The following is a 27,778-nucleotide window of genomic DNA, read 5'->3' on the forward strand; positions in this document are numbered from 1 at the left end:
GGTTGTGTTTTCCCTTTGTCTGTGCGTGCGTTTGGAGCACAGCGAATGAAGGCCTTGCATGTTCAGTTGTTGCTGTGTCTGGCTGTTTGCATTACTCTTCTGGATTCGTGTTTGCTTTTGCTGATTTAACCCCTGATTGTCTCTGCATGTTTTGGCAGAATAACCATTTTTGGCGCTGTACTCCTGTCCCTTGAGCTCCTGTCCCTGCTTCTGTCATGCCCTGCAAACAGATTGCTGTGCATCGTAAGCTGTTTCCCTTTTCTCAGCTAGCAAGACCCAGGCTTTGCTCCACAGTGTGCTGTCCTCAGAGCTGCCAGACCCACCTGTGAGAGTACTCTCCCCTGGGAGAACATCCAGAAGCAGCATCCAGAGAGAAGGCCCCGTGAACCAACCCCAAAAGCATGCTGGTGTGCCCGACCTGGTCAAACCCGGTCCGAGTATGAACACCGTGTGTTGGACAGAGCGCAGCCTTGCCCGCTGCAGCCTTGTCCCAGGCCTACCACACCCAGTGTGTTGCCTCATGACACAGCCTCCTCTCGGATTCAGGCCGGAATTAACTCCCATTGTGCAGCTGTGTGTTGAAAGCAAGGCTCATGAGCCTTATCCCTGCTTGGGACTGGTAGCAGAGGTTATCCAGGTAGGCATAAACACCCCTGTCTGTCTGGGAAGTGTGCAAGGCACTTGATCAGTGTGCAGGCATGCAGCAATTCAGGATAGCAAAGGAAGGGAATAGCCTCCTGGAATGCAGTCCATGAGCAGGAAAACGCCTAATTAAAATGTGCATAACTAGCTTGTGTTTTTCCTTTAACATGTGAAGTGGTTAGATGTAATCCTGCAGATCACTGAGGAGAGCTCAGTGGGGAGGGAGAACTGGAGCTGACCAGTTATTAGGGCATCTATTAGAAGCTTTTTGGTTTTAAAATATAAAAATTGTGAAATGTTGTTGTTGCTTGGAGCCCACAGTTGAGAAAGGAAGTTGCTGGAGTGAAGGGTGTAGCTCCTCTTTGGTGAGAGTCAGGTTGTTGATGTCCATGTATATTATTGAACTGGGCTTTTCCAATAATCTGCTCCAGTATCCTTCAGAGACCAGTCCTAGTCATTCCAAGATGCCTGCATCCAAGGAAGTTAGACAGTGTTTGGGGCTGTGGAGAGTGGTTTAGTATAAGAAATGTGTTTGACAGGTATGTGCTAGAGACCTGCAAGCACATGGTGTAAAAAGTGCAATTGTTCTCATTATGCACAGTCACTTGATGGAGAGGCAGAGATGGGCTTTTCTGGCAGTAGTGAAGGGATCTCCTGATACAGGAGGCAACAGCTTACCTGCTCTTTCAGTCTGTGTTTCCTCAATGCCTGTGCTTTGCCAGCTCTGGACTTCTGCCCCGCAGCTCCAGCCAGCAATCCAGGCCTCGTGGGGACCAGTGGGCTGCCTTGCTTCCTAGGGTTGTGCATGGCCAGGCTGAATGGAATGGGATTAGCACACCCCTCAGGCTTGCAGAGCCTGGGATCAAAGGCCTCTTGCTGGCAGTCACTGATGGAGAATATCATCCATTATCTTTGTGTCTGATCACTTCCTAATCTCAGCACTAGCTGTTTGAACAGTTCCTCTTCTGGATGGTGGGGGCTGAGGGACAGGGAGGACCAGGGGAGGAACACTAGCAGAGCAGGGGCTGATCCCTGGACCCTGACCTCCAGGGTAGTATCCTGAGGCTGAATATCCTCCTTGAAGTAACACAACACCTGCACTGCGAAGGGAGGGAAACACCACCTTTTCACAACGTGTAATTTTTCATTTTGCTCACCTCTGTTTTGCTGGTTTTTGTTCCTCTGCTCTGTCAGGTTCTGGGTCTCACTCTAAAACTGTACCTTTGCCTGCACAATTATGCCCACAGGTAATAGGAAACCAGGGTTTCAAAAGAAAACCTGATCCCATTGCTAGATAATAGCAGTTTCCTAAATAAATGTGTGGTTGCCCGGGGGGGTGAGGTTGTTGCCAGATGCACCTTTTCTTGATTGGTGAGAACAAGAGATGACGCTTCCTGGCGTATAAGTGCAAGAGAAAACACGGGAGCACAGATAAGCACAGCAAGCGAGCCACCTGGAAGGAAGAGCTGAGAAGGTGTTAAAGCAGCTGCCTGCCATGGCATTTGGAATGCTAATCTATATTTTGCTGAAAGGTAGGTTTGGAGGAAGCTTTTCCATGTCATAAGATCCAGGGCTTTGTTGAAAGATAGTTGGCCTCTTCTGAAATAAGCAGGGGGGTGGGAAGTGTGCAGAGACATTGCCAAGCAGAACCACTTCAGTTTGAAACCCAGATGAATTTTTAACTGGTAGGGTATAATTTAGAATTCTTTGAAAAGAATCTGCTTAGACTGGTGAAGAGATGTAAGGCTGTAGTATGTTACACACACCTGTGTCGTAAATTGTGTAAGATAATAGAGTGGAGAACAGGATGGGTTTGTATTTGGGAAACTTGCAAAACCGTATGTTTGTTTTCTCACAATCATAATTATGCCGTGGCAAAAGGAAGTTTGAGGCAAAAATGTTTTAAGTGAATTGTTATTATATTGCTGCCTTGTATGGGGGTTGTATGAAGTGCATGTTGTATGAAGTGCTTTCTAGATGAAATGAACCTTGAATAGATATACTGAGCTTTTCTGTTCCAGTAAGCATCTATTTGCATTACACAGCAATGGGGGCACTGAGTGAAGAGTCAGCTATTACTGCTTCATCCCTCAGCACAGACTTATGGAATAATTGGACAAAAAACAACGCTGAAGGTATTGCTTTTTTGTTCTGTTTGCTAATCTGTCAATTAGAAAAAAAAAAAAAAAAAACCAAACAAAAAACTCCACCAAAATCTATGGCATTAGCTGCTGTGGTGCTCCTGTCACTTGGACACTGTTGGATTTCTGTGTTTTATTTGTGAGATGAGCTGCTTTCTTCATGGAGCCTTTGAAACCTCTCCGTACTCAGAGCTGCCACCCAGCTGGGATAGGCTCAGTGATGACCAGCTGAAGGATCATTTAACCCAAGTCAGCTATAATTTGAAGAAGACAGGGCTAATTAGGGTAGATGACCTGTGTTTCTAATGGCAACTTCTGTTACTTTTACCTGGTGCCTGGTTTCCATCTGTCTTCAGTGTGCACCTTGGTGTGCAGAAGTGGGAATGAATAAGCACAACTTCAAGCTATACCTCTCATGACTGTTACTCAGTGGTTTCTTTCTTTGTTGCAGTTTTGCTTTTGGCTGTCGTGGCTTCCACAGCCCTCCTCAGAGTGCTGGCTCTCTCCCTTGTTCCTTTCTTTTTTCTGACTGAAACGTGAACTCAAGCTCTTTGCCTGCCAGCATGTGAGAGCAGAGCACTGTTTATCCTGCCAGCTGCATTCTTGATGTTACTTGAGGTGCTGGTGATGTCATTGCTTTGGGAGAGCTCTGCCATCTGGGTCGGAGGTTTTGGCAGGTCAGTAAAGGAGGAAAGGGTTCTAACTGTGATGCTTATTAATGTCTTTGCACTTTAGAAAGCACATAAATATGCACACAAACCATCTGCTGTTAGTTCTAAGTCCTCTCAGGATGTCTTCCAAGCCTTTCTAGTAGATCCATAAGGTTTTTATTTTTCTTAGAACAAGTCAAGCTGCTTTGTTTTTGTTTCTGATCTGTCATAGTGGTGCAGTGTTACATATACATTCAGCCATACACACACTGTATATGTGGGTTTCATATATATGTACCTAAAATATGTATGCACACACATATGCACGTGAAGTCAAGAAGATGTTGATTTTTGACCGCAGTACTTTGGTTTAGCAGCTCAAGCACTGTGGTCTGGTTTAGTGTGTCTGTGTGTGACACGGCTCTTGCAGAGCTGCATACAGCAAACAGGAGGATAATGAAGTGGAAATATGTTGTGGCTCATTAAGTGTCCTGTTTGTGTTGTTTCTAGAAAGCAGCAGTGATGGGTCATGTTTTAACAGAGAGGAGACTTATTTACAGGGTCACAGCCATGTCTGTAGTTGTCCTGTGAATCTTTATGACAGCTGGGGCTATGGTTGTCAACAGGATACCAGCATTTCCCTTAGAGAGTAGAAACAAATTCCCACTCAGAGGTAGAAACAAATTCAAAAGCATTCAAGCACACGTTTATGTGAAGAGTTAAAAGTATATTCTGGTGGGCCTTTTACAAAGCCACAGAAAAGCTAGAAAACAGCATTTCCAGAAGGAAGCTCGAAAAGAAATGCCACCAGAAAAACTGGCTGAATCCTCTGAAGTTTCCTGGTAGCTCCTATTCCTGTGCAGTGTAAGTTTATAGTAAGATTTACAACCGGGGTTCATAATAGTGGATTCTAAAAAAAATGAATTCCTGGTTCAGTATCCACTGGAGGAACTGACAGTTTCTTGTGGGATTCAAGTCCTCTGGAGACTGAGGTGCAGTTTGTGGAAAATCACTAATTTCTGCTCAATCCCTTTGCCTCCTATTTACAAAATCATGTCCTTTTTCCTTATTTATGTTACATAGGCTTTACTTGTCACCAGCACTGGGGATAGGGAATGTTAGGCTCAGTGATCAGCTGTGGGAGGAAGGGTCATGCAGAGGAGGTGGGAGGAATGGCACGGCAGGAATACAGAACTTCTGACACGGTTGGGGCTGAAACAGAGCCTTCACAGCAACATGGACAGCCAGGAGTAGGGAAGGGCTTGGTTTCACTGGGGAAAAAATGGGATCCCTTCGTTGCTGTCAGCTGGTTTTTCCGTGCAGCCTGTAAAGGAGGCTCTGAACCTGTGGCTGACCCCTTCCCTCCCTCCCTCCCTCCCCTTTTGGACTCTCCCGTTCCTCTCCGGTGCACCATATTTGAGGGCTGAGCTGTCCTGGGCTTACTGGCTGACTCTTTGTTGCCAGTCTGTCAGTTTTGGCAAGCCCAGGCTTCCAAGTGCCTGTAGCCTGGATTTCATGTCAGCTCTTGCCAGCTGTATCTGTTTGAATGACTCAGTTGCAGGCAGCTGTCAAGTGCTTACACTGCATGTTTCGCTCTCCTCACGTGACATGAAAGGGCACATGGACGTGTTTATTCCACAGCTTGTTTAGTATTTAGGTGGACAGTACGATAGGAATTAGCATAATGCTCTGGGGTGGGTTAGAAAAGCGTTCTTTTTTGTTTTCAAGACTCATTCTTTCAGAGGTCAGTTGTACTTTTGCAATGCCAAAATAATTAGCACACGCAGTTTTTGTGTGTAGACTTAATATCTGATCTTGCAAACCCACAACGGACCAAGCTCTTCCTCCTGACAGCGACGGAGGAATGTGTTGGTTTGTCTCCTGCTTTCTAGGCAGGCTGCTGTTCCAGGCTGACCCGGGATTCTAATAACAGCAGCACGCAGGGAAGAGGATCACGGGCATGCACGAAGCGAGGTTTCCTGCAGGCGTTGGTAGTAGAAGGCTGCCACCTCTCGGCAGTGCTGGTGTGAGTGAGGAGGGATTCAGGATGTGGGAACCCAGGCGGTGGAAGTGGGAGGTGGCTGGGGATTTCATGCCTCTGCAGTGTGGATTTGTACCTTCCACGTTTCTTTTGTTTGTTTGGGTTTTTTTCTTTATGGCAGAGATAGAAGTGAAATATTAAACCTGTGCAATAGGCATCATCTCAGGACCTAGAAGAAGAGTAGTACTTTGGGTGGCAGGAACTGCAGGTTAAAGGCTTAATTTGATGGGTTATTTTTAGTGATTTCCTACTGCACTTTGTGCTTAAATGGAGATTCAAAACAGTTGGTGCCCAAGTGTTTGAGGTGAGTCCTGGGGAAAACGTGAATGTGCCACTGCCTATTTTCTGAAACTCTTCCCTGCAGAGCTTTGGTCTGCAGGTACATGAGGCCTAACTGAAAATGGGATTTTGCAGATCCCCTGCATCCTGCATCTCCTTGGCAAGCCCAGCTCTGCAGCTGTGTTGACCACATGCCTTGTTTTCCTTTGTGCTTTCCCCATCAGAGAGCAATGTACAGTCCTCCCGTGCACAGTAGTGTCACCCATCTCGTCACAAGATCTGTCTTTTCTTCCTGACATCTGTCCTCTCTTAACTTCTTCCTGAAGTCTGTCCCTTCAAGACCTGTCCTGTGCTGACTGTGCCCTGAGCCTGTCCCTGGAGGTTGTCAGCAGCATTCTGGGAGCCAGCCAGAGAAGAATCAGACCTGAATTCTGGGGCCAGACCAACTTGTTCCCTTTCATTGTGTTTCTAGGGTCCACAGTGTGAAGAGAAACTTGTGATTTTTTTTCCCCTTGCAAAAATGGGTCAGATGCCCTTTTCTCAGCCCTTAGAAGTTAGTTTTAAAACAACATGTGTTTCTTCCACCTCTGTAGCTTTTCCTGAGGAAGTGTAGTAAACCAACATGGCATTTTTCAATCAGATTTGAATTGTTACTTGTTCTCCTTGAGTCCTCTTGCTGAGCTGGAAGTCTGATGACTCTGTCAGGTTTGAGAGGGCACTGTTCTCAAAGTGGTTGTGTTTGATCTGAGTATCAGTGATAGCATCATGCCTTTTGGGTGTCCAAACCACATCATTCACAGCTGAAGTTGTGAATTGCCTCAGCTAGAGCAGCTGTCTGCCATCGCCTGTCATCTCTGTGATAAAGCTGCAGAAGGAGGAAGAAAAGATCAGCTTAGTAGAGCACACAGGGGAGATTTCTGCCATTAAATGTCTCGAACTGGAATATGATGTGGAATTTAGGGGGGCAGTGGTGTTACTCCTGAAAGATGTGTAGTGGGATCGTGAATTGCCCATAGGATTGCTTGAGGCTTCTGTCCATGGCAGTGGTTCTATGTAGTATCTCCAGACCTTGATTCAGCACTTAGTCAGAAAGGAAGGGTTCTGCTTGCTGTGCCATTGTTGTGTCACTCCGAGCAGACCTTGTCACCTTCCTGCATGATGTTATTTTTCTTGTGGTCATAACTGAAAGCTGGTGTTGACATGCACTTGGTTAGGAAATCACCTTCAGCCACCACTAAAGCAGTCCCCTGAAATAGTAAGGCATTGCTGGGACACCCCACCCCACCAGTGATTCCTGTAACTGAGTAGAGGGACCAGTTGGAACAGATGCTTGCAGTGACGGTGAAGCTTTGGAGCTTTCCCTCCACCTGCCGCACCCCTGCTCCCGTGGCTTCTTTATTCCCATTTGAGCCACCATGGCTGAGAAAAAGGTAGCATTTTCTGTGCAGGAAGTGTGCCTGCTGACCTGGAATTTTGTATGAGTTCAGAAGCTAGGTAGCCATGGGCCGAGCTTTTTGCACAGGAAGATCATCCAGGCAGTCTCGGGGGCTTACTAGTGTCACTGGACACTCTGCTAACATTAGAACGTGGAGGAAGGAGGGAGCAGTCCCACCATTCATCCTCCCTCATGGCTGCAGAGCTGGCAGGCAGGAGTGCTAGAAGTGCAGTAGTTTGTCTTGTGAGCAGGAAAAGAAAAAATGAATTAAGTATTAATTTGAATTCAAACTGGGAAGGATACAGAGAATAATGCAGTGCTCTTCATGTGTCCTAAACTCCTGCTATTCCTGGGATGATTTTCCTGTTTGGATTGCAGGTCGGATAATGCGGATGTTACCCCGGATGAATCTCCCATTATCATGTTTGTACACATTTGTCAAGAGCAAGCAACTGATTTACAGTTTGTGGTGTCTCAAAGCCGTGCTGGAACGTCTCAGCAGCTTGTTCTCTTTCGTGCTGATTGAATCTGCTCTCGAGACAGAGCACAGTAAAATCGATGTATTAAGTGTTTGCTGCACACAGTGGCTGTTCTGCTTCAGTTGTGAAAGTATATTCAAGTGATTTTTTTGGTGCTAAAATTAACATGACTTTATTCTGTTTCACAGTGGATTACACAGAGCAGCCAAAGCTCTTGAAGCTCATGCAGACCTGCCTTGAGGAACACCACAGCTATTGTATCAACGGGCTCTGTGCTTTCCACAGCGAGCTGAGGAAACCCATATGCAAGTAAAGAATGCTGCTTTTTGCTATTCTCCAAAACTAGCACTGCCACTGTTTCTATCTGCATGGTACTAATGCAGCTTTTTAGTGCCAGTCAAGTACTTGCAAGCTTAAAATATGGCACAGACCCGAGTGCTGTGGTGGCTGGGGACTGCTAAAGAGGCTGTAGTGCTGTGCTAGTGTAAATGGACTAAAGAAGGGAGGGGGGGAATTCACAGCTTTGGAGGTCACTGCCATGGTGCCATTTCAAATCACAGCTGGTAAGTAGTGGAGGAATAAGTAAATTTTCACAGCTGGCAAGAGGAAGGGGACAGGATCTTCCAAAATGTCAGCTGCAACTCCCTTATTCCACAAGTGCCTACAAACCAATCGGGACCATGGTGTCCTTAAAGTTCTGTAGGATCCTTACTGGGCAGCTTTGGCCTTGGGAGACATGGCAGCAGGTAAGGATCATCAGAGCACAGTGTTCTTAGTCGACACCATGCAGCATGAGGGGATGTTGAGACTGCATTGCTGCTGTGACTGCAGTACTTGAGCTAGCTTTAAACTGGATAAACTGGGGCAATTAGTAGTCTTGGTGGAGGGAAAAGGTTCTGACTGAGCACAAGGTTCAGCCCATCCTCATTTGGACTTCTGGTTTGTTTAAAACTGATGAAAACTACCATGCGTCTGAAATAGAAAGCATAACAAGTTCTGAATAACTTTTGCATGGTGTGCATTTATTTTGTAGGTGCCTTGCAGGTTATAATGGAGAGAGGTGTGAACATTTAACACTGAATTCATATGCACATGATTCTTACGAGCGCTACATAGCTGTGGGAATTGGTGTAGGAATACTGACCAGTGGAATACTTGCCATCATCTACTGCTACGTAAGAAAGAGGTACGGGAGATCTGGAACCTTCTGATTGCATTAATCTGAATTAATTGATCAATTAATTGAATTCATTGATTGCAAAAATCTGAACTGGAGGGCTCTGGGAGTGTGTTCTTGCCTGTTGCTCATCTGTGGTGTGATCTTAAGGGAACTAACACTCTACCTCTGCTTTCCCTTCTGCCAGTGGGTCAGCAGTGGGATTGTCTGAGATGTGGGGCTCACCTGGGCTGCCTGAATGAGTTAGGTGATTGGACTTTGGTTCTGTTCAGCGTGCTGTGCTTTTGTCTGATAAAAATCACGGGATGGTGTCCATTTTAGATGCAGGAAATTGAAATCCCCCTACAAAGTCTGCGTGGGCGAGACGGCACTGTGAAGGTCTGGCACTGGGACACTCACCAGTTTGCCTGCAAAGGAGGGGAAGGTCTGCTGGGAAGGCCCCCTGCACCATCCGACAGGTGCCCCAGCCTCGCAGAGGAGATGAACTCGAGGGAATGGCAGAGGAGGACGTGAAGGGAACTACTGCAGAACTGACAGGCTCCGTTTAGTGTTGAAGAAAGACCTCCTCTCCTTGGTAAAGGTGGCTCATGCTCAGGTCCAAACAGCTGAGGGCACTGGCAGGCCTCTTGACGCTCTCCTGTGGTTGGTGTTTGCCAAGGGGAGGACCTGGTTGGTTTTAGCTGTTTTCAGTCATTTCAAGCCCTAGAACAGTGTTCCTCTTTGGTCTTTTGTGTGTTTTGTTTTGGTTTTTTGTTTGTTTTTTCTTCTTTTTTCTCCTGGAGGAAAAGCACCACCTCTCTCACAGTGGAGCTGTATTCTGGACATCAGGCGCCGACCAGAAAACATTTGGATTCTGATTCTGGTGTCTGATGGCTCTGTGTGTGGATAAACATCCCTCTCTCAACCCAGCTGTTACCTCCAGTGTAATGGGCCAAGTACAGGCTTCTGCTGCCATAAAGGACAAAACCAAAATGCTTTGGACTGAGGACAATGACTGGTTTGCAAAAGCTTTCTTAAACTTAGGAATGGAGACTAAGCAATTCCTGGAAAATTAGATCATGACACCTCTGGGCATGGCATGCTCTCATTGTTTTCATGAGCAAAGGAACCAGGCATCTTTCTCAAAATGGATTATGGAGTGTGCTTCTGACAAAGAACCTTTCTCATCCCAAACATCATCCAGCAGCTCCTCAGATCCGTGGAACTTCAGGCAGAACATTGCCTTGCTGCACCCTGATTTCTGCACAAGACTTCCATTTCTAGAGAAGCTGGAATTTTTCCTAAAACTTCAGTACACAGGAAACAGACTACTCCATTCTCACATTATCAGCACAATGTGACCACTCAAATGAGAAAAAAATTATCTTGGGGATTTGGTTCTACCCTGGACAAACATATCGGATGCTTGGCTCTCTTCATCTCATCTACAAAGAATTGCAAAGGTACAAAGATTTTGTTCAAAGAAAAGAGAAGAAAATTGATTCTGAAGATGGTGGCACTAACTGGGACTTCTCAGTGACAGCTGGAGTGTTTGCCAGTGCTGATGAGACTGGAGATGGTTCTCAGAGGTTTTCATTTCAGCTGTTGTACGTTTTAGACTCACCTGCTGTGCTCAGTCATATTCCAGAGAAAGGCAGTTGGTACTTGAAGATTTTGTGGGGTAATATCAGCTCCTAAATTCAGGTGGCTTGCTGAAAGTGCAGTTTCTTTGTTATGTGAATTAATTTTCACAGCAGGAGGCATGTTGCTTGTTGAAAAACCTGTGTATTTGTGAGACTGTGGTGACAATTCTGATATGTGAATGAAAGGTGGAGTTTGAAAGGGTTAAAAGTGCCTGTGGCACTCGAGTGGTCTGGAGTTCAGGGGGCTTCTTACATGGGGGTCCTGGTCAGTAGCTGAGCCATTTTGGCTCTCCGTGTGATACCAACAAATAAAACAGCACATCACACACTGTTTGGAATCCCACATATCAGAGGGAACAAGCGGCACATGCCTGGATTGAGACCAGTCCTTTCCTCTGCACATCAACATCAGCATTTTCCAACTCAACCTTTTTGTCTTCTTCATCTCAAGTTAAATCCTCAAATCTCTGCATTGTTTGCTCCTTTCCATTCTTCTGACCTTTTATACATGTCCACTGCCAGACAACTTGTGCTCTTCACAATTTTCAGCTCAGCTTTCAGTAGTGGCCCCGACGTTTTCTGTGTCACACATGTGTAGTGAGAGGGCAACGATGTGTGAATTACAGTCTGTGCATCCACACTGAGGCACAGACAAAACCCACCCTTCACCCCTCTCACATGGAAATACCTATTGAAAACATGCATGCTGTCAGGAAAACACAGGTGAGAGATCTTTATTGTCGATCTCAGAGAAAATTTTAGAGCTACGTATCCAAAGGATGAAAAACCTCAGGGTTTTTGTCATGAGTGCATCTCCCTCTCAAGAGCGAGTTGTCTCTTCCTGTGTGCACACTGCCAGTGGTGGATTCACCCCCCGGGGACCAACCCTCCTCCATCGGAGAGGCTCTGGCTTGGAGCAGGCACACACCTTCCTCAGGGGGTACGTGCAGTTGTTAAGGAAGTTCTAAGGGCAGGAGTTTGAGCAGCTGGACATTGCCTTGCCTAAAGAAAGCTGTTGGAGAGAGATGGATTTGGTTTGGTTTTAGCTGTTTGTATGTCCTCTTACTGATGTTTTTTATACCCTTAATGTACCAGTGGCCAAGCAGGTACCTTACAGGATATGGGAGTTGTTCTTCAAAAATATTTACTCATTGCAGTGAGACATTCTGTACCTATAGAAAACACACACTAAATTTTTTTTCATGTTTAGTTAAACGTAACTGAAAAGGAAGGTTTACTTCAAAGCCACAATTTATCAGGAGACTACATAGTGAAATATGTTTTTCCAGTTGGCTTTCTGGCCTAAGGCAGCTTTGGAGGGGCTGCCAGTGTGAGTTTGCTGAGATTTTTTTGTTAGTGGAAGAAAAGCTGGAGAATGAAACACCAGATGAGTCTGTGCCACACAAAATGAGACTTTGTGTCAGGGTAGAATGAGAATAAAATGGAAAGACAAAGATGAGAAGAAGGAAGGAAGGAAGCAAGCAAGCGGAGGTCTTTGCTGTATTTTAGCATTCTTTGTCCAGATGGTGTCAAGGCTTCCAGAACTGGGTTCCTCAGCACCTGGGTGCTGTGTGCCCTTCACGCTGAAGCACAGGCTCAGAGCAGGCCCAGGCTGTGTTTGAGGCATCCCTGCCTGCCTGACTCACTGTGCAGTTTGGTGCAGTGCCCTGGCTGAGGAAGCCTGCCCTGCCTCAGATGGCTGCGTGGAGTCAGCCCTGCTGAGCCCTGCCTTGATCAGTGACAGATGCTGCCAGCCTGGTATGGTGTGTTGCTGCTTACGGTGCTGAATTTCCTGCAGAACTGGCCTGTCAGAGGATCAGGATCATCTTTCCTGGCTCATTTATCAGGCTCAGAGTCCTTCTGTAATGGCATAATTAACAGAGTTGTAAACCTCTCCTTCCCATTCTAGCTGCACGTGCCAAAAACTGTCATTTCAAGAGGAGTCCCTGTGTTTGTGTGGCTTTTAGGCTGGCCTGCCTCAGCTGTGAGGGGCACCAGCTCCACAGGGCCGAGCCAGAGACATCAAAGACCGGGATCAGCCTTTCCAAAGGACAGAACGCTTGCCCTGTGCGTGATCCTGGCTGGTGGAACCATACTGGCTTTTCCTGCAGCGCATCTCAAGCCGAGTTGCCCTTAAGCCACCCAGCCCTCAACCTGCTTCACTGGCATCTGCAGCCGCTGTGCAGGTGTGCTGGGCTGTGACTTGAACACCTCCCTCAGTTCAACACCCACTTCCTGCTCTGGCGTGTGGGTGGCCTGCAGTTACTGATCCCAGCAAGGACTGTTTCAAACAGGGAGGTGCAAGCCTGGGGAGAAAAGGGCTGTGCTTTCCAAACAGTCCTTCCTGCCAGGGCACACTGTGGTGAGCAGCGGTGCCATGATCGCACTCAGAGCTGCACTGGCACAGGAGCACCTGGGCCAAGGGCCAGCCAGCCACTGCAGACAGTGCCAGAGGCTCCTGGAGAAGGTTTTTGAGCTCTAGTGGCAAGCAGGTAGGTAGGAAACAGTTTTCCCTTGGAGAAGATTTTGCCTTTTTCTTAGTAACCCCGAGTATGTTTTGATAGTGACACAGCAGGGTTTCTGGTCCATCCCACTTATAGTAAAAGTACAACTCCAGTTTACACTGCTGCAGCCAGCACAAGGCTGCCTGTCATGTGGTCTGAGTGTAAGTCCTGCCTTGTGTACTAAGAACTACCTGTAAAACTGGTTACTTGCTAGTGACTCTCAACTTCATGCAAAAAAAAACCCCAAACCAAAAATCAAACAGAACAAAATCAACCCCCTAAAAAATCATATGGCTCTCAGCAAAGTTTTAGAGCTTTGTAATTCTTTACGCTCATTAGATGTTTTGTTTAATTTCTGGTCCATGAAATACACTGTAGCTTTCAAAGCATCTCACAAGGAGAAGGCTAATTTGGCAAAATAATTGATATAACTTAAGTTCAGAAAGCTCCTGTGACCCCTGAAGGTCTCAGTCCGTAATGGATTTGTCTTTAGAGCATCCCCAGGAAGCAAAGCAGTGCTTCAGGAATGATGTGCTGTGGAGAACTAAGGGAGGGAGGGATTAAAATCACCTGAAGGAGAGGCATCAAACTTTTCCAGCCTTTTCAATAACTCTTCCGTGAGTTCTTTTAAGAACTCCAGTGTTGCTCTAGTAGGTCAGTAACACAGCAGCAGTGTTGGGAGGGGAAAGACGGGTCAGACTTTGTAAAGTGCAAGTTTCGTGACGGACAGCACGGTGGCATCCGCAGTGACTTGTGGCTGCTCATACCTGTCCTGAGCCTTGCTCTGAGCAGGGAAACGCCTGTAGAGGTCCCTATTGTACTGCAAATCCAGGAAACCAGCCGGGACTCCTCCTTTACGACCCAGTTAACAAACAAACAGACAAAAAAGTGCAGGTACTCATTAAAAGCTCAGTGTGAGTAGTCATTAATTATCATGACAGCAATAAAATCTTGTGCTGGGACTCGACGTGGGGCTGCTCCTACTCTCGCTGAATTGACTGGGAGCGAGAGCAAGTTCTGTGAGCAGCAGATGGAGGTGAGCACAGCCAACACCGCTGGGGTGTGCATGAGAGGGAAATGGGCACGGGGCTGCTGCCGGGACCGCCGGGACTCCTGACCCCTTGGCCTCTTGGCTGCACAGCTGGAAGAGCTCGCTGTCCTGTGGCTTCGGGATTAGGAGTTGAGGCACAGGCTGGTTTTGGCTGAGAGCAGAGTTTGACTTGCTGTGTAAGGCCAGGGCCTGTGTGGGCAAGCCCACCTCTGAATGAGAGGTTGTTCAATTCAAATTAAACTTCTCATTTCATTTTTATAAATATAAACATAAAATTTGTCTGTGACACACAATTTCACAAATTAGGATTAAAACTGTTTTAAATGCTTATTCTCTGGAGCAGTTTGGGATGAGCTGAACTTGGGAATCGAGGCATGCCTTACATAGCACTTTGGAGGGCATTTTCCACTTGATAGTTTGCTGGGGTTTTCCCCTGTTGTGGAATTAGGGCCACTTGTAAAATGGAGCTTAGCTCTGAGCTCAGTTTTCTAACTCGTAAAAAGGTCAGAGGTATCCAAAGGCCAGGTTTTGCCATTGTCCATGCCTGAAACTGAGTAATTTAAAAGCTAATTTTTAATGAAAACCTCATGTTGAATTTATCTGGTGATATTGGCAAGCAAGTTTCCTTGTAGAAATTCTCTAGTGGCATTTCTTTTTAACAATATTTTGTCCTTTAATAAGCAAAAATGCTGTTTGCTGTGCTTCAAATTCCTGATACTCAAATCTAAAGCTGTGTTTCCTGGCCAGGACTGACCAAAATGCAGCATTGACTCTGCTGATGAGAGTCAGGTTGTTACTGAGTACAGACTGATGTGCTGTTACCTTCAACTTCCCAAGCCCAGGGGCCACACTGAGATCCAGGGATGGGAGTGTTGGAGCTTTGTCACTCCTTGAAATCTGTAACGCTCTTTGCTTTTTTTAATCGTTGTTCAGGTTTTTTTGGTTGGGGTCACAGGGGATGCGGGAACCCTTCCTCTGTCCTCCGTGTCCAGTGCCGTGGTGCAGAGATGCCTCTCCACAGCCCCCTCTGACTGAGAGCACAGCCAGGGCTGTGGAGAGGACAGGGCCGAGCTTTGCAAGAGCATCTGACTAACCGAGGCAAAGCTGACTTGTTTGACATCATTTCGGTGCGTCAGGCTGGGTCTGTTTGTGTGCCATTGTTGTGGCAAATCCCGTGATGAACGGCGTGCTATTGACTCCTGCCGGCCGCTTGACGGAGCGCGGCGGCGGATTTGGCCGAGAGCGCTGTTCCAGGAAGTGTCTTAAGAGATGCCAACCCCGAATTTAAAGGCTGTGGGGCAACAGCCGGGCCTCTCGGGGAGCTGGGGCAGCTTTACGTCACGGGGAGGATAAGGAGCTTCCCTTGGGTGCATCCCTGCTCTGCGGGCCCCACAGCGCAGCAGCCACCTCCGGGTGGAGGTAGCAGGGCAGGGTGAGTCAGTGACACGAGGGGACCCCGAGTTACAGGCCTTCCCAGAACACACACAATTTGGCTGAGAGTTCTGTGTCTGTTCCCTTCATTTCAAGGCTGTGACATCCCATGTTCATGTGGGTTTCTTGGAGGGATGCTGTTGAGGAGGAGAAACTCAAGGAGGGCCCCCAAGTGGCCTTGTCTGTGTCCGTGGGTTTGGAGACTCTCAGCATCTCAAGTGCTGGGTTGTTGGGTACAAATCTTTGTAGCTCTGGCAGGACATTTGGTGGACATTGGCAGCTTAATCTGCCTTATATCTCAGGATGGATGGCTCCTGTGGTGCCCTTTCGGGCTGTCCGGGTTTACCAGAGTGAACCAGCACACTGAAGTGCCAGCAGGACTCCTCAGGAGCTGAGAGACAGGAAATTCTCTTACCCTTTCCCCTTGCCTTGTTAATACTTCTCTTGACTTTGGTGGCATGTTCACGGTGTCTCACGTGCAAAATACATTTGAAAGTTCTCCCTCAGGCATTTCTCATCTGTCTCCAGAATTCCTTCCTCCATCACTAACTGCATTTTCCATCAAGATTACAGCAGGAAAAAAATGTTCTCTATGGGCTAGGTGCTCCCCTATGCGTGAAAAATGTGTGCAGGAGCCAAGAAACACTAGGAGTTTGTTCCTGATTGTTCCCCAGAAGAATGGGCAGTGACGCAGGCGAAGGGCACGACCTTACACCAACACACACACGTTCTGAGGCCTGCACAGAAACAGCTGTGCTCCCACTGCAGCACTGAGGAGTTTGGGGTGCCTGACCCAGCTGGGTGTCCCCTCGCATTCCTCCCTAACCCTTCTGGTCCAGCGGGGGCAGGTGTCTCTCCTTCAGGAGCAAGTGCCCGGATGCAGAAGGAAGCACCTCGGTGGGCTCTGTGTGGATGCTGCAGAGGGGCATTTTGGCCCTGGTGCTGAGCTCTGCCAAGGGTTGAGCTGCTCCCTCTCTGGAGAAACTGTAAAAGGTCTCGTGGGGCTGGGAGGAAAGATGGAGCCTGCTGTCCTTGCTTTCCTCTCTGTCACCTGGCCATGTTTGCACTGGTGTGATGTCCTCGGTTCCTTTAGGCAGAGGGGGATTCCCCTGTGTTCAGTGCCACTGTAAACTTGCAGGTGCCCTCGTGTAATTCAGGTGCCACGTGCAAACTGCAGCCTGGAAGGACTTAAAAGGGGTGTTTGATTCCAACTAAGGGTTAATTTGATTGCTTTTTAAACTATTAAGGGTTTGTGACATGCAATGGTGCAATACCTCCACTGAAGGCTTTTCCAGAGAATTATTCATAAAACAAGGATCTGTGATTTTCCCAGTTAGCTCTGGCCAAACTCCTAGCCCTGCTGCAGGCTGTAGTAAAACAGTTGTTGACTTCAGTGGGTGCAGACTTGGCCTACTTGCACCACCTTGAATCTTTGAGTATTTAGGCATTCATGGCTTTTAAATGCCGTGGGATTCTTAATATTCTCTCTTGTTTGTGGTGGTTTCTTTAATAAGAAGTACCATGTTACATAAGAAGAGCAAGGTGAGAGACACAAACCAACATGACAGTCGGTAACAGCAACTCAGAGATGTTAAGTGTGCTTTGAATGCTACTTGAGGGTTAAAAAACCCTGAATGCAGGAGGAAACTCAAGGGCACTTGGCTCAATATATATGTGTATATATACATATACATATACGCACAGTTTGAGTAGAGCCTGTTGAATTTTCTATCAGCTTCATCAGCCTTTGGAACAGACTGCAAGGGGCCTGGGATTCCTGGGACACAGGAGAATCTGGCCATGTCTGTTCTGTTGGAGCTCCTGCCTCTCCTGTTCATGCAGATAAAATTGTAGCAGAATTAACGTGGATTTTGAGCAGTAGCTTGTGGAGTAACTCGTGGCACTGGGGGGAATTAGATTGAGTATTTTCACAGGATTTTCCCTCAGCGATCCATCAGTTGTTCATGCCTGCCACAGGGCTGCTGGGGGCTGTGCACTGTCCATAATTTCAGTGAATTGCAGTGAGACTGCTTCTCTCCCTCAATACAGACAGTTCTGCCTGTGTCTATGGAAAGAAAACATGACACTAATGGGAGCCAATTTCTCTTTGTCTTCCAAACACTTTAAGGCTGTGCATTGCCCCTTTACTTGCACATCCTTCCATCAGCACTTCAGCAGTGTGCTGGCCTGTGCAGAATTCCTGTTCTGACAAATGATATTTTCTGTGCCCAGGTGCCATGGAAATACCTGGTCAAATATTGACAGAGGTGCCCTCTGTGTGTGTGAGAGGAAATCTCTGACTTTAATGTGAATGCTGTACCTTGTGCTGATGCAAAGCTGAGGCTCTCCCTTAGATATCAGGTGGTTTGGTAATGTTGAACAGCAAGTTTGTCTTTATTTCTCATAAAAATTATCTTTGTTGACCTGGATCTCGGGTTCATGCAGGTCAGTATATGTGCAGAAAGTCCTGCAGAAAGCATTTCAGTATCCTTCAAAGAACTCAGGGAAACACAACCCCAAACCCAGCAAAGTGAGGGAGAATTGGCTCCCCTGTGCCCACAGCCATGTCCCTCCTGAGCCCCATGGAGGGGTTGGAGCTGGAGGCTCTGCCCTGGCACAGGGGCAGGTCTGTATGTGAAAGGTTTAGATCAAGGCCTGCACAGTCCTCATACTCTGCGCCAAATCTTTAGTCCACGCCTTTCCACATGTAAATTCCCCCCAGGTTTATGGTCCTGTGCAGAATACAAAAATAATAATTATTAGAAATAACACAAATTCCATATGATTTAATGCAAGTCAGTGCCAAAGAAGTCCAAGCAAACATTTCGTGTGTCATGAGGAACGAAATGGCACAAAAGCAGCTTGATCTGCTTCACAAGGCCCGTTAGTTCAGAGGCTTCAGCTCGAACACGGCTCCTGTATTTTTTTGTAAAGCAGCCTGAGTACTAGGCAGGAGTGGAGCACAGGGACACCGGCACGAGGCCCTGCACATGTGTTTGGTAGGTTGCAGACCCTGCGTGTGCCTTCATGCTGCCGCCAGACAAGCATCCAAATAACTACAGGGATGCCATGGGGATAAAAGTGTCACAGACTTAGAAGGTAGTCCAGAGGGGCTGGAGGATGGTAAAATCAACACTTAGTCCTTAAGTAATACTTTGCATCTGTCGATGGAAAACCAAACACACTCCCAGTGTGCACTGTGGGGGGAGCAGACAGCATTACAGCAGCCAGCTGGAGTTATCCAGCTGAAATTATCTGGAGACTCCCCTGGCCTGTCACACTGCAGAGTAAGTGGAGGCTTCTCTGCCTCTGCTTTTGCCGCTTGCCTCCTTCAGCCCTGCCGTCCATAAACAACTGGGGGGAGTTTCGGGTGTTACTAATTTTAATAGAGTGGTTTTAAGTATGTTTTGCCTCTGCGGAGCTTTCATAACATGCAGTAATAGAGGCTTTTGGCAGGAGCAGTAAAGCAAATTGCTCCCACCCTCCCTTAGCATGCGGTAAGCTGGGTCTGTCCCAGCAGCCACGTGACTGAGAGTGTGAACACGGCACAGCACCTGGGGAGCTGGGAATGCCCGTGTGAAACACGCACGCTCCGTGTCCAGCACAGGAGCACCAGCCTTCTGCTCTCCCACGCTCCCCGGGCCCGTGATCTCTGCCAACTGATGCACTTCCCTGCAACCGCTTATTTTGGAGACGGAGGGGAATGTTCTGTCACTGGGGATGCACATCCTTGCACCATGGTTGACTCTAAGCCTTAATTTGCTTTGCTTTTGAGGGCTTGCATCAGACTTTCAGGCACTTTTGAACAGAGACATTTGTGTTTATCTGCCTACCTGGTAAGGGAAAGGTAAGCAATTTTTATGCTTTAAATGCCTGTCATATCTCCCCAAGGGCATTTAGTTATCTCGTTCCTTAGCTGTAGGTACAGTTGTAGTGGGTGTAAGTTACAGCTTCCTCCTGCTTTATCTGCAAAGCAATCTGGAGCCCAGCTGAGTTCAGAGTGCAATATGCAGGGATTTGCTTTAGAACAAGTAGTGCCAGGACTTCACACTGCTGCCTTTTCCCCCTGGTTTTAGATTAAACACCAAGTTCCTGATGATTTCCTTCACAGCGAACACCTGCCTCATGTGACTGTCAGTGTTCAGTGCTAATGGTGGGTTAGAGGGGTGGAACACAGGCACAGTGCAGTGGGGGTGACACCAGAGCAGTCTGTGCCCCCCACAGGAGAAAAGCAGAAGCAAATGGGGTCCTCTCTCTGAAGGTTTTGGGGAGAGCAGACCCTCTGAGGTTACGTTGGGAATCAGACTGAAATGAGACTTGTTCTAGTTTTCGCTTGCTTGTGACATGGCATATGAGTCTTGTCCTTTCACCAGGGTCTGGGGGAAGCGGCTGAATGCTTTGTGGGCATCTGAGCTGATGCAGCAGTTATAGCCTGGAGTTACAGTTCTTCAAGGCACTTATTTTGGAGCTAAGGACATCTTGTCAGACTACTTGGCATCAGTGTGCTCCCAGTAGTGGGTTATTCACATGTGAATTAGCAGCAACACAACTTCTGCTTCTACACCAAGGGTTCTTAGTGTTTTTCTGCTGTTGGCTTTCAAGCTGGAGCTTCCCTCTGCATGCAGGCAGCTCCTCCATCCCCCAGAGCTGGCTACCTAGTCAGTCAAATGTGAGCTAAACAGAGTAGGTGTGCCTTGCTTTTAATACAGTATTTAGCTCAGCAGGAACTTTGAGCTTCTCTCTAGCTTTGCTGAGAGGCTGTGTCCTGAGATGGACTGCCAGAGAGTGAGAGGTTAGTGTTATGACTTCTTGAAAGGTATCTTTAGATTTACTGCAGAAAACTTGCTGGATTATGGATAGCTATCTAATTATTGACCATGAAAACACCCTATTTTGCAACACTGAAGAAGAAATTCACGAGAAAATTAAGATTTTTCTATGTGTGTCACTGTCTTCATTCAGCTGGAATGGGTTGTTTATATGAAGGAGAAAAAACCCCCTACCTCCAGGTAAGATGTAGCAACAAACACTCATAGCAGTGCAACACCCTTGCCCTCTCTCCCTGAGTGAGAACTACACAGCATAAGCCCTTGGGAAATGACGCCAACAACAGTGTATCATTTCCTTGATTTACAGTTCCCCGGCAAATGCTCCCAAGATGCACCAACTGCTTCAACACTTTGGAGAAGCCATGAAGTAGAACCACTGAGGGCACTTGTGTGGTCAGTAAGACTTGTGCAACGTTCCCAGGGAAGCCGTAGCAGAGAGGGACTTGCAGCGGGCGGGCATGTATCGAGCGGGTCCAGTGCAGCTGAGGGACTTCCGGCAGGATATTTACAGATCCTCGATATCCTGTTTATGGGAGCAGTGTAAACAATCGAAGGCCGTTGCCCAAAGGCTCCGATGTTATTTCGGTGTGCGTCAAAGCCAGCTGCAGCCCCTGCAGGGCAGTGGGCAGCTCCGGTGACGGGTGGCACGGCAATCAGAGCTGCCCCGCTGTCATTAAACGCGCAGCAGTGTGCAGTGTCTTACGGGAGGGGCTCTGTGAGACGGGAGGGAAGAGCTTGCTGAGGGACCCCTCTCTCAGCCTAGTTAACCTGTGCGCCCTTTAAAGTGTCTGCTTTGGGAAGATGAGTAATTAGCTTTGTGTACAGTAGCTCTTCCTGGAAATCTCTCACCTGGTTCACAAAGGGGAACGTTACAGGAAAGGAATAGGGGGAAGGGTTGAGGAGGCTGGATGGAGACAGAAGAGCAGGGCTATGCTCTGCACAGGCTCTCGGGTCTGGCACGTTTCACCTGAGACAGGCCACCTTCTGCACTGGCTTAACGGGCGTCTGGCTGATGTCAGGCTGCTTGTGTGCTGGGTTTCTGCAGGGTGGGTTAGTCTGGGTGTGGAGCTGGAGCGTGAGTGCGTGGCGCTTGCAGGGGTGACCTCGGCTGTAGGCACCCTGCAAGTCAGGGTGCAAAAGCATCTCATCCTGAGCATCTAATGTGCAGCCTCACAAGAAAGGAGTTCTCAGGGATATCTGTTCAAAGTCCTAAATAGGAACTGTTGCTTTTCAGGAGTTCAACTAGGTTTGGAGACCAAACCTCTGTTTTAACCTTTGGCTGACTGACCCTTATCCATAGCCCTTTATTTCCTGTATGAAGGACAAAGACCCTGCAGCAGGAGGATTGATCAAGAACTGCCAGCCGCAGCTTAGTGCTGTTCTTAATTTAATAGTAATGCTGATCTAATTAAACCCAGCCCTGGCCTTTGTCTTGTCCCACTTGATTTGCACGCATGCGCTCCGTGTGTCATAAGGAAATTTCCTGCCTCTCTTAAATAACATCAAGTGGCAGGAACGAGGACAAGGGGGTGGATGTGAAGATTCCACACAGAGGAGTTATCCGTGGAAGTGTCACAGTCAGCTGACTGGCTGCTGCCACCTCCCCCCCAGGACATCCAGTTGCAGATGTCCCATCTCCCATGCACACTGCAGGCAACCAGCACACTCTGTTCCCTAGAGGTTAGGCCTAGGCCTTCTCCTCCTCTTGGCCCTTGGACAAACCCACAACCCCTTGCTGAGAGAGCAGAGAAATGGGCAGGGGCTGAACATCTTTTATTTTGCTTTTCAGTGCATGAGGAATCCAGGCTGCACTCCTGAGATGGGTTGGGGAACAACCAGCTCTGACCAGAGAACTGGAGTCTGTCTCCTTTCCTGGTGGCTGCCAGCAGCCTGACCTGCATACAGAGGAGGAAAAACCTGTGTTGGAGGCACATGGTTTCCACTTGTGCAGGAGCTCTCCCTGCCCTTCTCAGCCCCACAGAGGCCTACAGTCCTTCCCAGTGGCTCCCAGTTGGTACCCAGTGTGTGGCTAAGTTGGCTAATGCATTTCTTTGGTGTGTGACCTAGGAACAGTATCTAGGGAGACTTGGATACCTGAGGTGATGTTCAGACCATTGATGGGAGGAGAAGGTGACTAGAAGATGATGTCACATAGTCTTGATCATTCCCAAACCAAACCCCAGAGGTTTCCACATACCATGTGACTCATGATTGGCTCTCAAGAGTTGGTGGTACTGAATTCACTGGAGATCAAAGAATATGGAGTTTTATAGCAGGTTGGGCCCAGTCAGGGAAAACACCGAATGGAAACGTGGTGTTGGGTGTTGCAACCCTAAAGTATTCCTGGTCAGCTTCTTTCCCTTCTGTCTGCATCTTGGCAGACAGACAGCATGAGATCCAGCCTGGCTCTCAGCTGATGCAAGCTGCAAGAAGTGCTGGGGATTATTTTTGCTGGAACTGTAGGAGAGCTTCGTTGGGGACCACAGTGTCCTAGTTTAAAATCTGAGTACAGTGATGAATTGGGCACCTGTGTTTATAGGCTCCCTGGGGCAGGCTGTCTCATCACCTCTGCATGCCAACAGCCAGCACAATAAAGGCCTGATCCTCACAGCATTTTTTTTTTTTGGTCACTTCAGTAATAGTAATGATTAACAGTAATTATCAGGACAGTAGTGGGAGTGTCCCGTGATGCTGGTGGATGGGGGAATTCCACCGAGCGCATCTGCTCCCTTGCCTAGCACTGGTTACCAGGCCAAACAAATACACCGGGGACCCGTGGCGCTTTCCTAGGTTTGGTTTCTGGAGCATGTGCTGGCAAAGCTGGTTTCAGGTGAATTGCTGTTTACTCCATCATCCCTAATGACACACAGCTCCTGTCCGGGGTGCCCCAGCTCCCTGTGTGCGTGGCTGGCGTGCAGGTGACGCTCTTGTAGCCAAAACGTGGAGGCTGTGGACGGCTGAAGTGCTGGTGGTGGAGCAGGGCCTGGAGCACAGGGTGAGTCACAGCTCAGGGCTGCTCCTCATTCAGGAGGCCAAGCACAGCTGGGAAGTGCCCATCAGGCAGCTCTTCCTTTGCTCCTGCGTACTTGATATAGATGAGCAAAATATGTATCAAGGGCCAAAACATGCTTGCCAAGGGCATTGGAGCCAATGTAGCCGAGGCCTGCAATGACCAGGGTTCCCAGATGGAGCAGGGAAAAGGCAGGGGCTCTGCTGATGGCTTGAGTGCAGCATATATTGCTTAGGCTTTAGTGCAGGCCTTAGAGGCTGGCCCTGTGCTTAGTAGGTCTGTGCTTCCCAGCACAGTGCCTTCTTCTTGTCCTCCCCATGCTAGCACCAGCTGTCCCGATGGGAGGTACAGGGGAGGGATGGAAGGTAGCGGTGGAGAGCCCACAGCCAGGATGGACTGCTATGGAGAAAGCTCCACAGCAGCTGGTGAGTCACACCAGTCCCCACAGTGGTGGGTTTGCTGTCATTTCACTGTCCTGAGGTGGATGGGCAGAGCTGTTGAGCGGGTGGGCCATGTGGTCATCCACCAGGAACACACTGTCACATAACAGTTTCAGTTCTCTTGGCCACTGAGCAGGGATGCTGCACCCAGGTGTGCACGTGGTGAGCTGCCAGAGAGGGCAATCTTTGTGTTTGCATGTGTTCTGTCTCTCAGTGGTTAATTCTTGTCTTCCTGGAGAATGAGAAATGCTGTGGAAGAGATGACTTTATGAACTCGAAAGAGGTGTCGATGGACAGAACAGCGCACAGGACTGATGGGTGAGGAGCTGGTGTTCTTCTCCCAGCTTGCTTTCAGCTGCTACCTGCTGTGGGAGAAACCCCATTTCTTCCACCGTGGTCCTTGCATATTCTAAACAATTCAGTAAGGAGAAACAATTACTGGATATATGGGCAGTGATATGGGGGAATTGGGCTTGCTAACATCCCTTATAAGGGTACAGATAAAATGCCTGCACAGGTTGGTTTAGCAGCAAGTAAAGGCAGAAGCCATGGAAAGACTTCACAAATGAAAAAGGCTACAACCCCTTGGAGGCTAAGAAATCACTTAGCATGGAGCACCAGGCTGTAATTAGGAAAGGGAAAACACCAGCTGAGCATTGTGAAGCTCTTGCTGCCCATGAGATGTGTTGAGCCACTCAGGAATTGCCCAGGGGAGAGTAATGGAAAAGTCATACAAGCCAGAAGAATGAAGCTTTAAAAACTGTCCTCTAGGGAGAAATCCAACATGAACTGGCAGACTTGTCCACTTTTCACTGCCATCTTCTGAGATGGAGGACAATTAGCTGTTAGGGCTTTTTCTCTTTCTTTTTTAAGTTGTTGGTTAGTTAATACTGACCCAAGAAGTTGGCTAAGAAATCAACGAATTTGAGGAATTGCTTTTTTGTTTTCATAGCAAAACATCTGTGTTGTCCTGTAGCTTTGACCTCATGCTGCATTTACAGGAAGAGACATCGGCCACTTTCAGCCTCGGGTGCAGTGTTTTGAACTCTCATAGTTTATAGGAGAGACTGGTTGTTTAAGAACATTTGACCTAAATTCATCCCTCAGATTCATGGCAAATTTGAGACTGACCTTTAAATGGAATAATTTGGCTCAATGTTTTTCTTTACTCCGTTTCTCCAGACAGCCACATCTACGTATCCCTGTTAAGTACATTTCCTTCTTAGGGCATTTGTGTTCCCACGAGCCCCAAGCTTTTGACTATTTAATAATTTCATAGAATCATTTATTTGGAAAGACCCTCTAAGATTGTTGGGTCAAGCTATTCCTCCACCACTGAACTGTGACACTAATGCCACATCTACACAGCTTGAAAATCCCTCCAGGGACTTAATATTCATCTTGTGTAGTTCAAATAAAAATGCTTTCAAGAGTGAGCTGCACTCCAATTAACATCTGACTTTCTGAGAGTATTTCTTGAGCATCTCTCATGCTGTGCAGTGAAAGCTTGCTGTATGTAAAAATCTGTCTTACTGTTTGAAAAATGTTGGCTGATTTTCCCATGAATTTATGAAAATACTGCTTTTGGTTGCTTTGTGCCTGTGTGTAACAGTCTTGAGTGCATCAGAGAAAGACTAGGAATGATCTTCTTTCAGCTTCAAAAATGCTTTCTAAAAAAAAAAATGTTGATTTTGCAGATAGGTCTTGTTCTCAACAGACAAAACCAATGCAGATCCATCCTCACAGTAGCAATTCATAAAACTGGGTGCAAGTCCTGCAGTAAGTAGGTGAAATAAGTGGTGTAGTCACTTGTCATGTATGGTTTTAGTTATGTAAAAGCATGCAGATAAAATGGCAGTTCATTGCTGTGAACACGTGTATTCTTCTACAGCAAGTCACCATGAGGAAAATAGAGGCCACAGAAAAATCTACATTTAACCTGGTTTTCTTCCCCTGTAAGGTGAGAAGGGTGTGTTGTTGTAGAAAGTGCTGTGTGTCATCAGTGATAGATAAACTGACAGGCAAAGCTCAGTCCCTACCCTTGCAATAGTCACTGCTGTGAATCTGCTGCTCCATCCCAAAAGGGGAGAGGAATGCTTGTGACACTGAGAGGGGCTGAAGCACAGCGTGGACTTGGGCTGAGCCTCTGTGCTTTGGGAATAGAGGTTTTCTTTAAGGGCGATTATTCAGCCATTGCAAGGTCATAAAAGCAAGTCAGTCTTTCACGCAGGTTCTTAAGGTATTTCCTCATATTCTTGTTACACTTTTTGAAGAAGAAAATCCTGAAATGTCAAAGCATTCAGGGGGCTACTCAATGCTGTGGTGCCAAGGGGCACAAATCCATCAGTGCCTTGCCCTGGGTGTGCCGGTTCACCGCGGCTGAAATCAAGGCCAGCAGCTGATGCTCTGTTGCCCAACCAGTGCTGCCTCTCAGCGTTGTACAGACATGTCGCTCCGTCCCCAGACTGTGGGATGCAAGGAACCTGCCTCACAATGACCCCATTGATGCAGGAAGGCACCACGCAGTGTGAACAGCCTCTTGGAAAAAAACCTGGCTTTTGAGGTGTGTGCCAACCTTATCCCAAGCATCAGCCTCCACGTGGAGGAGGGGATGGTGAAAGCCGCACGCGGGGATGCTGGTGCGAAATCACGCACCATGAACTGAAGCACATGACAGACAGATGAAACAGAAACAAAGATGTGTGCATGATACTTGTTTTCCATGTGTTCAAATCTGAAAGAGGAAATTCCAATGAATTGCTCCAATTGTGTCAGCGTTACTTGGTATCTGGGTACCGGTACAAGACTATAATTAAATGTTGCCTTTCAGAGGATAAATCATGCAGGAATTTAAGGGTAAAATTAATTATAAAGTGGAATTTCTAAGGTGATGCTGCTTTTTAAGGTATCTGTAAGCCCACACACAGAAACACTTTGCTAATAACTGCAATTCCTTCCTTTACACATTATGACCCCTGAGAGAGCAGACAATAAAATCCTTAATAAGGGGCATCAGCCCAAATTAAAGAAGCAACAAAAACAGTCACGTGGCATGAAAAAAAGATACCATCTACATGACATGACCCCAGCGCTGGGTGGGGGGGGGAAAGGGGAATGAGAAAAAGATTCCAGCTATATCATGTGCCACTTACCGTGGAGGGAAATCTAAAAGCTACTTTCACACTGAGCTTTATTACTTTTATCCTGCCACCTCTCCTACTATTTAGGTCATTAATAAGTTGTGCTGACATGCAATTGTGTTGTAACGCGCTGCCTTTTTTCATTTCAGCATCTGCATGCCTTTGTAGACCTAAGAAAATGCTCCCAAAATACGAGGAGTATGATTTGTAAGTACCACATCTATTCCAGCCCCCTTAATTAATGCTTTTATTACTTAGAACTGCTATCTAAACATGGAGTTATGGTATATCATATTCTGCAGTATCTTCTACAATTAACTCTATTGTATCAATAGCTGCTTATAAAATGGAGAAACTATAGGTGCCTGAGTCATCAGTTGTTCCAATGCACCTCAGTGCCAGGACTCAGACTCCTTTCACTCTGAGATAGGTTAAATTGGTTATCAACATGCCTTTATTGACCATGGAAGGCGATAAGGCAGGGGAGGAGGATTTTTCCTTTAAGAGGAAAAGAAGTGACCAACATTGCTGAGCAGTTTGTTAAGCCAAAACACACTTTGTATTTCAGGCAAATGCATGCAGAAGGGATCTGATAGTGGGGGATCCCTCGCCATCCATGGTGGGCTGTAAGCACCCAACGAGGCCTTGCCTAATGTAGTGATGAGAGTGCGTGGGCTTCAGTGGATTACTTGCATTTTTCTCAGAAGTAGCTGTAACTGGTTGGCTGCTGTTTAGGGAACTGGAAGATGTGTTGCTTCCAGGAACTGCCCATGCTACTGGGCTGTGACAAGGCCAAAGGCCGGAGGGGAAACGTGGCATAAACCCCCCCTGAGCTCGTGACCATTGCAGGCAGCCCAGGTGCCAGGTGAGGTGCTGGCATTCCTGGGGCCTGTGCTGTAACTTAATA

The 27,778-nt window shown here is 47.4% G+C and overlaps 2 protein-coding genes across 5 annotated transcripts in view; both read left to right on the forward strand.

Moving 5' to 3' along the window:
* The first annotated feature begins 104 nt into the window (after positions 1-104).
* Positions 105-27,105, forward strand: EPGN (epithelial mitogen). Of its 2 annotated transcripts, none has more exons than XM_064651344.1 (5): positions 105-2,174; positions 2,688-2,777; positions 7,856-7,976; positions 8,701-8,853; positions 27,021-27,105. In XM_064651344.1, exons 1-5 carry the CDS (start codon positions 2,138-2,140, stop codon positions 27,037-27,039), a joined length of 420 nt encoding a protein of 139 aa, XP_064507414.1. In that variant the 5' UTR covers positions 105-2,137; the 3' UTR covers positions 27,040-27,105. The 2 variants fall into 2 exon arrangements, with proteins under 2 accessions (XP_064507414.1, XP_064507413.1); XM_064651343.1 differs by lacking the exon at positions 27,021-27,105 and adding an exon at positions 9,166-10,797.
* The window catches only part of EREG (epiregulin), a 33,531-nt gene continuing 16,664 nt past the window's right edge, over positions 10,912-27,778 (forward strand). For all 3 annotated transcript variants that reach the window (XR_010429755.1, XM_064651338.1, XM_064651340.1), the window contains exons 1-2: positions 10,912-11,189; positions 27,021-27,078. Coding sequence is in view for 2 of the 3 variants with exons in the window: in XM_064651338.1 (XP_064507408.1) it covers positions 11,145-11,189; positions 27,021-27,078 (103 nt within the window). In the remaining variant the exon portion in view is untranslated. The remainder of the gene's footprint in view (positions 11,190-27,020; positions 27,079-27,778) is intronic.

This window comes from Pseudopipra pipra, chromosome 4, assembly GCF_036250125.1.
Source record: "Pseudopipra pipra isolate bDixPip1 chromosome 4, bDixPip1.hap1, whole genome shotgun sequence".
Lineage (NCBI taxonomy): Eukaryota > Metazoa > Chordata > Aves > Passeriformes > Pipridae > Pseudopipra > Pseudopipra pipra.